The 14,435-nt window shown below is 36.7% G+C and overlaps 1 protein-coding gene across 1 annotated transcript in view; it reads right to left on the bottom strand.

Annotated features, from left to right (window-relative positions):
* RNGTT (RNA guanylyltransferase and 5'-phosphatase) overlaps nucleotides 1-14,435 on the bottom strand; it is a 330,605-nt gene that overhangs the window by 263,729 nt on the left and 52,441 nt on the right. Inside the window, exons 6-7 of the mRNA XM_010357776.1 lie at nucleotides 14,009-14,249; nucleotides 879-988 (exon numbers count right to left, since the gene is read on the bottom strand). Of these exons, the coding sequence (XP_010356078.1) occupies nucleotides 879-988; nucleotides 14,009-14,249 (351 nt within the window). The remainder of the gene's footprint in view (nucleotides 1-878; nucleotides 989-14,008; nucleotides 14,250-14,435) is intronic.

The following is a 14,435-nucleotide window of genomic DNA, read 5'->3' as shown; positions in this document are numbered from 1 at the left end:
ATATTCTAGACCCCATATTTCTCCAACATGACACTGCCAACTTGACATAACGGCAAGGTTGGCAACTTTCTCCTCAAAAGATACCCAAAAGTGACAAAGCAGGGGAAATGCAGGTCAAGATTAAGGTTCAACACAACATTAAAACCAAGGGTATAGGTCAAGATTAAGGTTTAACACAACTTTAAAACTGATCTGATTTCTTCATTATTTTCATATTTTAGTTAAAACCACTACTAAATGATTTATCTGGTATCCATCTAACAGTAATAAAAGTTATTTCCATTAGGAATTTATATTAGGAATTTTCAGCAATAATCCTTTTTCATTACATTCAACCGTATTACAATTCTCTGCCACAGATACCAATGACCAGCAGAAATAACCACAGACCAAGACCTGAGAGCAACAGGTAAGAGCAATGTATGCTCTCCTGAATCCACTATGACACGTCTGAAAGATATTTTCAAGTCGTGGCAGGGAATGCCACGACTTGAATATATTTAAAGCTGATTTTCCTAGACTTCTGATTACAGAAAAACTGGAAAATGAGGCAGATCAAAATTTCACCTCTTCCCTCTTAACAAACTGAGAGACTAGCTCAAACATTAATCAGTAGCAGTAGAGTCAAAGACATGAAACAAATACTAGTCAGTGAAAACAATTTTCTATTACTTTAGGAAAATATGTGAGTCATCTAATTTTGACTCAACTGTCTGGTTATTGCATTGATTCTCTTGAAAGAAATCTGACACCTTTAAAGTATTCTATTGCAAACATACTAACTTCAAGGAGCCAAAAAGATATGCCAATGCTTCTATTAATTTTAAGTGTTGCAAAGTAAGAGTAAATTTTATTTAAAATTTTAAAATATTTATTACCCTTCCCAGCCACAGAATTGATGACACTTCTGCTGTACCTCTCCTAACTTTGGTTGTGTTGTTACTTGAGTTACACCTTTAACAGTAACACCTTCCAAGAAAATAGCGCCCTTTAAAAAAAAAAAGGAAAAACAAGAAAAAGAAAAATATTTTATTAGAGTTCAACTTCATTTACAAAGAAGTGACTGAGAGATAAATTAGTTTGTTTTCACAAATCTTAGCAAGTCAATATATCTAACAGAAATGGTCTGCTGTATAAACTCCTCTAGGATTGTACACTAGTTTTCCTAAATCCAGCATATAGTTTTCTTTAGCATATAGTTTTCTTCAGCATATAGTTTTCTTCAATATACATATGTACTCTACAGGCACTTCTCAAATCATAACAGTAATAATAATTTATCTACCATTTACTGAGAGCCAAGCAGAATGTCTGGCATCTTGCAAATATTCTCTCTAATCCTTACAACACTGAAAAAATAGATTGTATTATATTTATTTCAGAGATGAGTAAATAAGGCATAAAGATTTTACATAAATCAACTGGTAAGACAGAATTTGAACAGGCCTACACTATACCAGTCACCAATGGAGAGAAGGGAGAAGGAGTTGTGTTATTATGAGTGAAGTATGGACTTTAAGGGGATAAACACCAAAACCTCTACCTTTGTAAACCAGAGTAAGATTATAAGGCAAAGTGGCTAAGCCACAGTCATTGGATATATTAACATATTAATAGAATAAAATATTACTCATCATGGAACTTTTATTCTAAATTTTTTAACTCAGAACTACATATTTTGAAATATCACAGTGAAGTAAAGCAGATGGAGAATATCAAATAAATAAGGAACACTTCTGGAAACCTTAAAACCTAAAAAAAATAGTCTAGATGTATGCTACAGTTCTTTTCAGGTCCAGAAAAGGGCTGCCATCAGTCTTAAGAAGAATCTATAAAACAATTCTAGTTGTTAATGTAATTAGGGAATAAAAATTTAGTCTACAAGCTACAACGTTCAGCCTTCTGGCAAAGACTTGGCAACCTGAGCCACTTGAGAGAAGAAAAAAAGAACACTTAATATTTCACCCACATACATTCCTGTCAAATCTAGAAGAATCCTGAATCCTTCCAGCAAACACTAGTCCTACTGTTTGTCCCTAATTTTGAATCACTTTTTGTACTTATCTGTCTTCTACTTTGCTTTCCTTAAATAATCATAATTTAGGAACTTCATAAGCCAAAGGACCAAGGAGTACCATCCCTCTCCTATTATACCATTACTTCTCTGTACTAGTCAATGGCTTTTCTGTTTAAAACCATTTCTATCATTAAGTACGACAGCTAAAGACAAAAAAAAGAGTATTTTGAAAAGAAAGCTCAATCAGATAGATGAGGTTTGTAACATATTTACTGACTGCTCAGATAATTTCAATATCCTTATAAAATTATATCTTATGCTAACTAAAAAGAGAACACTTCTTTTTAGAGAGTTCAATATTAAGCATATTAATTCTGATGGTATTAACAGTATGAAATGTTCTTTTTAAGTTTTACACGAAGAAAGTATCTAGCTTCCTTTATCAACATGGATTTCCTATGCAAAGTTAAGAAATTTACACTAACTTCTGAAATGGGCAAAATAAAAGCAAAGGCCAAATTAACCTAAGTTACTACTAAAAACACAAACACTATTTCTTTTTTTAACAAACAATAAAAGGGACTAATGCATAGAAAATATGATCAACATTCAACCAAGCACTTTCCCACAATATTACCATAGAAATATATTAATAACATTTCTATAGGGTTGAATAAGCTGAATATTTTTAATTTAACAGAGCCAATAAATACTGAGCATCAGTACATATCTAACAACTACTGAGGTTGGTTATAAAAGTTAACCCCAATCATCCAGTAAATGGCTGTCATGCATTTATTGTTCTTCTTCCTTAATCTTTCCCACCATGCATCAACTTCTTTTTTAACTTCCTCTATTTTCTTCCACAACAAGTAAGTAAAAAGAAAGGTAGAAGTTAAGTCCAATGAAAAACAGTATGATACACTTCATACACAAATCATCCTTGGTAACTTTAGGTTAACATAATTTGCTATTTAATGTTACCACAATAGTTCTCTGACAAAATACCATTTTTATATTATTCAAAATTATGTAATAACTCCAAGAAAGGTCACTAATTTTTTTTTTATTTATTTCTAGATGTAGTTTGTTTAATGTAAGCCAATTCTGGTTATTTCTACTTAGAGCTGAAAGCAACCTGAAAATAGCTATCTTGGTTTTCATGTTAGAGATCTAGAAACTGTTCCAACATTCTAAATGTACAAAAGATCTAAGAGGGGAGAAAATAAAATTCTTCAAACAAGATTTGCACATGCTGATACTGCTCATTATTTCATTATACCAGTCCTTCCAAATCTTGAATTTGCATTTCTAACTAGTGTTAGAAAGTCTTGTATTTCCCTCCTTGGGAAATATGGTAAGCATTAGCCATGACATATTCCTGAAGCTAAATCTAAGGGCATCACCTCTCACAAACAAGAGATCAAGATGCTTTTCATATGTATTTTATTTAAAAAATCCAGAATGGATAAAAGAGAACAATCATCCAGGATGTAGGTGCCAGACACAGGACAGAAAGTAGCTAGAAAAGTATACCTTAGGGAAGTTAAGGGCCTAGCCTCATTCCTACCTTGTTTTAATAGCTGTACCTAACATACATAGCTTAGTTTTCCATTGCTGTAGCTTCCTCTGCCCCATTTACAAACATGGCACAGCCGGCATGCCTTGCAAGGCCTGAGTTGAAGGACCCCATGTACACACAGGCCAGTATAGCAGTACTAGGCTAACTAGCAGGATCTCATCCCCATTATGTGATCTCATTCCAAGTCTATGGCTGACAAACTTCATTGTTATGTATGAGATGGTTTGAAAACATGAAAACATGGCCTCCTTGAAAACATGGCCACTTTAGCATTAAATAGTTAAATCTTTATAATGGAAAGATCACTAATTCTAAACAGTGGCCAGATGTGGTGACTCATTCCAGTAATCCCAGGCTGAGTCAGAAGGACTGCTTGAGCCCCGGAGTTCAAGACCAGCCTAGGCAACATAGTGAGACCCATCTCTATTTATAAAAATAAAAAATAAACAATTATTTTTAAAAATAAATTATAAATAGCAATGTCTTAGGTCTGGAATTATTACGTACATACTATAATTAAGTATTAAAGTCACTGACATTTATTTTCACTTTTCAACAAATTATTATTTCTATTTGTGAAAATAAAAAAATCAAAAGTTTAAAAAGTATGTTTATAGAAATATATTTCATAAACAGAGTCAACTAGCCTTAAAATTAAAATCTGCATGGCTATCACAACAGAAATGAGTGATCCTTTAGACAGAAATTTAGTAATTACAGAAGATGGGGGCAATTTATGTGACAGAGAGCTGTGTGTGTGTGTGTGTGTGTGTGTGTGTACAGAGAAAATGTATATAAGTATATATGTACAAGCAGCATATTTTCATAATGAGGAAAATACATTCATTGTTGTATTCAAAGAAATGATTTCAGACATCAGTTCAAGGAGCAAGCAACACACATGTAAGTCATACTCTTGCAACTCAGTAATGCATGTACTCAAAAGATGAATAAAGAAGGTGTCTTAGGAATGTAGGGGGCCAAGCACAGAATAGGACATGTATCACAGTTACAAACCCAAAGAGAACTATCAAAAAGTAACTACAAGGAGTCCATTACTTGAAGATATAGTTACATCAATATAAGAATCAGAAAAGACTGTGCTTAACAAAAATAAAGTCTCAAACCAAAAATACCTTCATTATGTCAAGAGATGTGATCTACAAAATAATTAGTCATTCTTAGATTGCCTCTGTCAACTATCTTCAACCTCAGATGAAAATAAAAGAAAAATGAAAGCTTTTCCAACCATAAATGTAATAAGTAATTATATCTACATTTCTCATCCCTGTCAACCATAGGTCAACTACTGGTGACACCATCCACAATTCAACTCTCCAGTCCCCTTTCTTCTCTGATGATTTTGTACTCACTGCTTTAAAGCCCCTTTTCCTTGGTTCATCTTATCAATAATCACCTTCCCAAAGGGTTCCAATGTAAACCCTGGAATTCCTTTTCCATAAATAACCTTCCCCTATCATCTCAACCATTTTCTTGAACACCCATACCCTGTGTCTCAACTAAAAGCTAGCTCTCCCCAGAGAGACCACTTCATCTTAAAGCTACTTATTCTCCTACTGTCCAAGATCCATGGCAGTAATTTAAACTACTATTCTACCTCCTCGTTGCTTTTCTAATGTCTTTCAAAAGCCCCTCTTCTGTTTACACTAATTCCTTTCAGCTATACCACTCAGCTGTAGTAAAGCAGAAATCCACTGTGGGTGCTGGCATAATAACTCTCTTTAAGAGCTGCCCTCCCCACCCACAAAGATGGGGCCTAATGGCCATTTTATATGACATTACAAGATAACATACTACTCCAGCCAAAGTTGATGGAAGCACAAACAACCCTAACTCAATCTGAAGCCATCAGATTCTCTCTCCTGGTAATTTGGAATTGGGATTCAGAGACAAGCAGTTAGTCTCTGCATGTGGCTAAAATTATTACAGGCTACCTTAGAAGCTTTGAGACAGTTAACAATCTCCCAGGAAAATGAGAAATCAGGAAGAGCCTGTCTTGAAAGACAGAGCCAATGAGAAGACTGATACAAATAAAGGTACAAAAGCAGAGGTGAGATATTAAGAAGAAATAGCAGAAACTAGGTTCTAAGTAACTTTCCAGGTCCAGGTTCCAATGTTGTCCTAAAATCTGGCATATTCCAGTGCCTGAGTTCCACCAATTTACTCATGAATAAGTACCCTTAATATTTAAGCTAAAGTTATTTTCTGCTACTTACAGTCAGAGAGTCTAAAGTAGTAAAACCCTCTATCCTTTGTGTATTGAAAGATATTGCCCTACATTCATCAAAAAAAGGTTGGTCTTTCTCACTGTTCTAACTTCTATCATATTGGTAACATCAACATCCACTGAAATAACTTGACCTATCGTACAACCTTTACAGTTCAGTCATCTCATTTTCAATGACCCTCATCTTTGTCCAACTGGAACATCCTGCTCCATGGCCATACCACAATCATTTCAAACCACTCTACCTTTTGATTCAATTCAAGTCACATTGACTGAGTGCTGACAGCATTCTAAAACCAACATGTTGCTCTAACTTTTATAAACTCTTTTACTGTCACTATGCCCACTTTCCAATTTCACCAAGACTAACAGTCCCTTCATTTCTCCTTCACACATTCTAATGGCACCTCATCCTGACCTTACTTCCTATTCAGCCGAGAACCTATGGCTGATTACTTCAATTATTTTTCCCCCGATAACCTCAGTGCCCCTTACCTCTTGTTCTTCATCACACCCAAACTAAATTTCTCCAGCCTTGAGTCAACCTACTGTTAGTCTTTTCCACTCCCACACATAGGCAGCTGAAACTTATTGAGGAAAAAATCACAATCTCAATTACATCTCCAGTACTAAGAAAGATATTTCCCTCCTATTGCTGAAGACCTATTACTCCAAAAACTACACGTGACCTCCATTCCCTTACATCTCCTCAGAGATTTCTCTTATCATTATTTCCTAAATCTTTACTTTCAGCTTCATTGACTTCACTAGCTCCTTATCCACACTCATAAATACACTTGAATTTATCCCATATTAGAAAGTCTTTTCTGGCTATGTCTGCATCAATTACTCTTCTCCTTTTTTTATCATAACCAAGCCACTTGAATGAATAGTTTAGAGTAGTGTGCAGAAAAGGGTTAACCTAACACTAGTACTTGCAAAGTTGGCTCCTGAATGGCACCTGAGAACTTGACTTTCAGAGTGTTCTCAGTTAGCTGATAAGGATGACTCACCAAACCTAGATTATTTGTGCCAACAATACAGTTAATGCTGAATAAATTTTTTTTCCTCCTGGGATCCTGGAATTTTGGTACATGCTAAGCAGAGAGTGCCCACGTGACTGGCCATCAATAAAAATCTTGAGCAGTAAGAGTTTAATGAGCTTCCGCAGGCAAAAACATCACAAACACATTGCTGCAGGAAGAGTGAGCTCAGGATGACCCCTCATGAGAAAGAGAGAGCATAGGAAAGCCGGCACATTAACTCCCCCCAGACTCTACTTGTCTTTGTCTCTTATGATCCAGCTGTATATCCTTAGTACATTGCTGTATAAATCTCAGTTATGAGTACAACCATATGCTGAGTCCTGAGTTATTCTAGTAAATCTCCAAAAGTGAGGGTGGTACAGGGAACCCCTAACACAACTCTGTCTCCACTTTCTCGCCTTCCATTAGCTTCTTAAAATTACCAGTCTGACCCAGCCCTACTGTACCACAGAAAATAATCCTCAGATAAATACTTTCTGTCTTATTGAATTTTGTCCTCTCTGTTAAATCATACTATTAAATTGCTCCCTTTATGTTAATTCTCAGCTATTTCTCATATTTTACACTTCTTTTGTCTTTTCATGCTGCATGCTGGATTTCTTAGCTAGATCCTCTAGCTTGATAATTTCATTCTGCTACTCATCCCACATATTAAGTGTTTTTTTAATCTTCTCATTTCCAAGATCTCTAATTTGTTCCTCTTCTTAATAGCCTGCTATTATTTTATGGATTGACAGCCTCTCTTGTCTTCTAAAGAAAGGTTCCATTTGTTTTCTCAAATAGAAAAACTAAATTTTTCCTTTCTTGGTATATATAGTATTATTTTTATATAGTATTTAATTTTTACAATATATAATTTTTAGTATATATACTGTTTGTGTATAAATATATATATATATATTCCCAGTATATATTCTTCTACACTAAGTTATTCTTCTATACTAAGTTTTCTGTGCATATGCACAGAAATAACCAAAAAGTAGAGAGCAACTGGCTTGGGAATGAAGAAATATTTTGCCTTTTAACTCTATATACTCCTAGACGTTTGCATTTATATTTTACAAAAAAAAAAAAACTAATCTTTAAGACATCTGTGTATGTTTTAAAAGTAAATAAATAAATAGGGAAAAATTATTCTAAGAAGACAAACATACCATTGGTAGTATGAAAGTTGAAGGATAAGTTGTTTCTTTCATTTTCAAACTTTCTTTAATAAACTAAAGATTAATGTTCTTTAATCTTTAATATATTACTTATGAGTAAAACATTTAATAATTTTAGGATTTACTAATTAAGGTTTGAAAAAAGAAAAAACTACCAAAATGCTATATAAGGATTTAGAATTTTTTTTTCCCCTAATTCAGCCTTTGGAGGTATAAGCACAAATATTCTCAAAAATCACCATCTCATAACAGAAATCAAGCCTAACTACTTTCTCCAAAAGGAGAGAAAGGAGGTTTGTGTGTTGTTTTTTTGTTTGTTTGTTTGTTTTTTTGAGACAGCCTATCACTCTGTCACCTAGGTTGAAGTGCAGGTGAATGTAGTGGTATGATCACGGCTCACTGCAGCCTCAACCTCCCAGGCTCAAGCAATCCGCCCACCTCAGCCTCATAAGTAACTGAGACTACAAGCGCACTACCACACCTGGCTAACTTTTTTAATTTTTTGTAGATACGAGATCTCACTACATTGCCCAAGCTAGTCTCAAACTCCTGAGCTCAAACAATCCTTCCACCTCAGCCTCCCAAAGTGCTCAGATTGCAGGTGTGAGCCACTGCACCCAGCCTAATTAGACTAATTTTGTAGCCACACACAAAAAAAAGCTGGACAACGTTAAAGAATTCATTTGAAGACCTCAGAGAATTAGAAAGGCAATAAGGACTTGAAGGGCCAAAAACTCAAGAGGGAAGGGGAGCCAAGAGAGCTGAACTAGACATCTTCTACAGCTTTTCCCTTATACTACTCTCCTCAAGAGGCACTGTTTCAAAAATGGTGGCTAAGACAGTAAGAAGCTGAAGAGAAATTTCAACAATATCACAGGAATGGGAAATAAAAGCTGGAGTTACAGGCCATCAAGTAGGAGTAGTCCTGTTTAATTCCCCACACTTTTAGTTAAGATCCTCAAAGGCTATAGGAATGAGAGCAGAGCAAAAATAGACCAGTGCCCCAAAACTAAAGTCTAGTTTCTAACAGCTCAATCCTTAATTAAGATATCCTGCTAATTCTCTGTAGGAGCAAAAGTAAATCCTCTCTAAAGAAAGATAACATGACCAGAGCCTCAAATTATTTCCATAATTTTTCATAAACAATTGTTTCATAAACAAACATACTCAAGTATGCAAAAAAAACTGTAATTGACGAGATATCAAAAGGACATGAGAAGAAAAACTTTTAAAAAGATCCACAGGAGACCCACATGTGTTTTATTTTTTATTTGACTTTTTAAAAAACTGGTTTTAATATTTTCAAAAACTGAAATGACAAGGTGAAGAATTCCAGCAGAGAACCGAAAATCATTTTTTAAAAAATCAAATGGAAATTCCAGGAGTGAAAGTAAAATAACTAAAACTAAGTAGGCAATGGATGAGTTTAACAGCAGCTTAGACAAAGCTTAATGAGGACATTAGTAAACACCAAGATAGGTCAGAAGAAAATATCCAAAGAAGGCTGACGCCTGTAATCCGCACTCTGGGAGGCTGAGGCAGGTGGATCACCTGAGGTCAAGAGATCCACACAAGCCTGGCCAACATGGTGAAACTCTGTCTCTACTAAAAATACAAGAATTAGCCAGGCGTAGTGGCATGCGCCAGTAGTCCCAGCTACTCAGGAGGCTGAGGCAGTAGAAGAAGCGCTTGAACCCGGGAGGCAGAGGTTGCAATGAGCTGAGATTGCACCACTGCACTCCAACTTGGGCCACAGAAGGAGACTCTGTCTCAAAAAAAAAAGAAAAAGAAAAAGAAAATGAAAATATCCAAACTAAAAAATAAACAAAAGGATAAAGAATATGAAAAAGAACACAGGAGGTAGTTTTTAAAAAAAAATTTTTTTTTTTTTAGGTCAGGCATTGTGGTTCACATCTATAATCCTAGCACCCTGGGAGGCAGAGGCAGGTGGATCACCTGAGGTCAGGAGTTTGAGATCAGCTTGGCCAACACGGTGAAACCCTGTCTCTACTAAAAATACAAAAATTAGCTGTGTGTGCTGGTGCACACCTATAATCCTAGCTAATTGGGAGGTTGAGACAGGAGAATCGCTTGAACCCGGGAGGCAGAAGTTGCAGTGAGCCAAGATCACAACACTGCACTCCAGCCTGGGTGACAGAGCAAGACTCCACATCCAACAACAACAAAAAAAATTTTTAAGGCCTACTGGTATTAGGTTGAGCTCCAGAAGAAAGAAAGAATGGATGTTGAAATAATACTTGAAAAGATAACAGCCAAAAATTGTCTAAAACAAATTAGGAAAACAAATCCAACCATATATTTAAGAATCCCTGCATACACCATGCAGGATAAATACAAAGAAAACCACAAGTAGAAATATCATGGTAAAATTGCTGAAGATCAAAAACAGTAAGAAATTACCTTCAAAGAAGCAACAAGGTACCTAACTTCTCAACAGAAATAAATTCTGGAATGAAATATTCAAAGTGCTAGAAAAAAAAAAAATAACTGTCAAGCACGCTGATTTTTTTTTTTTTTTTTTTTTTGAGATGGAGTCTTACTCTGTCGCCCAGACTGGAGTGCAGTGGTGCAATCTCAGTTCAATGCAACCTCTGCCTCCCGGGTTCAAGCAATTCTCCTGCCTCAGCCTCCCAAGTAGCTGGGATTACAGGCGGCTGCCACCTTGTCCAGCTAATTTTTTGTATTTTTAGTAGAGACGGGGTTTCATCATGTTGTCCAGGCTGGTCTCGAACTCCTGACCTCATGATTTGCCCGCCTCAGCCTCCCAAAGTGCTGGGATTTCAGGTGTGAGCCACTGTGCCTGGCCAAGCACCCTGATTTTTATACTCAGAAGAAACATTCTTCAAAATGATGTCAAAAAAGACAATTTCACACAAATACTAAAAGAATGTGCAACAGCATACCCAAGTGGAAGGAAATACTACAGGAAGCTCGTCAGTTAGAAGGAAAACTATCCAAAATGGAACCACAAAAATACATGAAAGAAAGAGCAGTAGAAAGGGTAAATATGTGGGTATATCTAACCAATAATAACTGTATAAAAATGTCATGGCCAGGCATGGTGGCACACACCTGTAGTCACAGCTACTGAGGAGGCTGAGATGAGAGGACAGCTTGAGCCCAGAAGTTCAAAGTACAGTGAGCTACAATCACACCACTGCACTCCAGCCTGGATGACAGAGTGAGATCCTCTCTCTTTAAAAAAAATAAAAATAAAAATAAAAGGTCTCATCATGGGGTTTAAAGATATACATAGAATTAAAATACACAATACCAAAAAAGATAGGAAGAAGGAAATGGAATAAAAGGTTGTAAAATTATTGGCCAAGTGCAGTGGCTCAGCTCACACCTATAATCCTACTACTTTGGGAGGCTAAGGCAGGAAGATTACTTGAAGCCAGGAGTTGAAGACCATCCCTGCCAACATAGCAAGACATTGTCTCTACAAAAAATAATAATAAAATTAGCACAGTATGGTGGCACAGACCTGTAATCCCAGATATTTGGGAGGCTGAGGTGGGAGGATCCCTTGACCCCAGGGATCTAAAGCTGCAATGAGCTATGAACGAGCCACTGTACTCCAGCCTGAGTGACAGAGTGAGACCCTGTCTCAAGAAATAAATAAGATTTTTGCATTGTCTAAAAAGTGACAAAAGTACTAATATATACCAGCCTTTAAAAAGTCAAAGATGTATAGTGAAATCTTTTTTTTTTCACTGCAACCTCCATCTCCCAGGTTCATGCCATTCTCCTACCTCAGCCTCCCGAGTAGCTGGGACTACAGGCACCCGCCACCACGCCTGGCTAACTTTTTTTATTTTTAGTAGGAGGGGGTTTCACCATGTTAGCCAGGATGGTCTTGATCTCCTGACCTCGTGATCCGCCCACCTCGGCCTCCCGAAGTGCTGGGATTACAGGCGTGAGCCACCGCACCTGGCCATGAAATCTTGAGTAACTAATAAAAGAACAGTAAAGGAATGTATGGTCAACAAGCAATGGGTTGGGGTGATAGAAGAATAAAAGCAACCATAAAGAAGGTGAGAAAGGAACATACCACTAGTGGCACAAAAAAACCAGTAAGACAATTTGAATCTAATCTTTACACGAAATGTACATGGACTAAATAATAAGGCAAAAACTGTTGTCTGAATCCAGCAACATGGTGCTTGTAAGAGATTCACTGTAGTAGTCCTAGCAACTCGGGAGGTTGAGGTAGAAGGATCACTGAACCCAGGGAGGTCAAGGCTGGGCTGCCACCAGTGAGCCATAATCTTGCCACCACACTCCTGCCTGCATAACAAAGTTGAGACCCTGTCTCCAAAAACAAACAAATAAACAAAACCTGTATTTTATGCTATGCTGCTTATTGAAGTTTCCTTAGAATGTGATTGTTTTTTTTCTAGGTATGTGACTCAGTAATTTCAGATATCTAAATTCAGGAAATAATAAATCAGACTCAAGGAATAAATTACTTTTGAAATAATTTCTATGTTTCGAAGCAATTTACATGTTTCAGTGTCCTTATAGTCTTGAAATTTAAAATGTGTAAATGTAATTAAAACATTGTTTTACAGCCGGGCGATGTGGCTTATGGCTGTAATCCCAGCACTTTGGGAGGCCAAGGCAGGTGGACCACGAGGTCAGGAGATCGAGACCATCCTGGCTAACATGGTGAAACCCCATCTCTACTAAAAAAAAAATACAAAAAATTAGCCGGGCATTGTAGTGGGCACCTGTAGTCCCAGCTACTCGGGAGGCTGAGGCAGAAGAATGGCGTGAATCTGGGAGGCGGAGCTTGCAGTGAGCCGAGATCACACCACTGCACTCCAGCCTGGGCGACAGAGCGAGACTCCGTATCAAAAAAAAAAAAAATTGTTTTACAAACAAAAAAAATTTTTAAGCCAAAAATAACTGATATGGTTTACATAAACTAACAAAGCATTTACTTCCTTGCCTGTGAACCATGCCTACTAAATGAGTCATGGTGCATACTACTCAACCATAATATACCAGGAACCTTAATTAATAATTTCATTAACATAATTACCTCCATACTTTTCCTAACTTTTCCCTTTGGCCTATCTCATATACTTGTGTGTGTACAAGTACAACCAGTACTTTTCCTCTCAACAGTTCCTCTATCGTCCAATAAAAGAAGATAACTCCTCATATTTATGGTTAGCTCTTTTATTTCTAGAAGATTATTAAAGGTTGGCTAGAGAAGTGAGTCTTCTTGATTTAATTTTATGGAAAGCATGAAAGCATCACCCACGGAGGGGGATGCAGAATTCATATGCAAAGTTATTTTAACTGTGTGACAATTTTGTAAAGCATTAGCAAAAATAATCACTAGGTATTTAGTTGAAATCTCACAATTCTTTGTAAAGAAATTGTAAGTTCTCAATCTAATATCTAAAAGTTATTTGGTTTCCCTAAGAAAAAAAAGCAGGAGAAATTTACATAACTGCAATTTTTCTCTTTGAAAAAGACTCGTGGCTATTAAAGGTCAAGCACAGTGGCTCATGCCAGTAATGCCAACACTTTGGGAGGCCAAGGTAGGAGGATCACTTGAGCCCAGGAGTTCAAAACCAGACTGGGCAACAAAGTGAGACCCTTCTCTACAGAAAATGTAAAAACTAAAAATTAGCTAGTCATGTTGCCAAGTGTCTACGGTCCCAGCTACTCAGGAGGGTGAGGTGGGAGGATCACTTGAGCCCAGGAGGTCAAGGCTACCACTGCACTCCAGCCTGGGCAACAGAGCAAAACCTTGTCTCCAAAAAGAAAAAAAAAAAAAATTTTTTGTTTTTAGAAAGGGCTAGGATGAATCATCTGACAAACCTAGCTAAAGAAACATGGCCAATATTCAATTTTTATAAATATCAATAAGCTTGCAGAAGAAATAAAACCTATTATAATATTTTTAAACATTACCAGTTTTAACCGTTCTTTTCTCCTTTTGCCAAAAGAAGCACTTGACCCGGGTTCTGATTCCTTCTTTCCATCCTCATCCTCATCTTCGTCTTCATCATCCTCAAAACACCAGTCTGGCAATAGAGGTGGGGGTGGTGCTTCCTCTATGTCACCATACCGACGAAAAAGTTCCTTCAAATAATCACCCTTGTAGATTCCTGGTGGTCTGGCTTGGGCAAAAGTAGCAACTGCTGCTTCGATACTATGGGAAACAAACACCATGCAATTTCCTCGCTATCCTCCATTTATGCAGGCTTATCAAAATCTCACTTATTATATTCAAGGCTCCATATAAAGTATAATAGAAGTTTATAAAATGGACGAATCACAATCCTCACCCTCAAGTCATTCAATCTATTCAGGGACAAATTCGTTCTGAAAACGTTTT

Source organism: Rhinopithecus roxellana, chromosome 4, assembly GCF_007565055.1.
Source record: "Rhinopithecus roxellana isolate Shanxi Qingling chromosome 4, ASM756505v1, whole genome shotgun sequence".
In the NCBI taxonomy this organism is placed as follows: Eukaryota; Metazoa; Chordata; class Mammalia; order Primates; family Cercopithecidae; genus Rhinopithecus; species Rhinopithecus roxellana.
The sequence above is the reverse complement of the archived record's forward strand: the minus strand, read 5'-3'. Positions and strand labels throughout refer to the sequence as shown.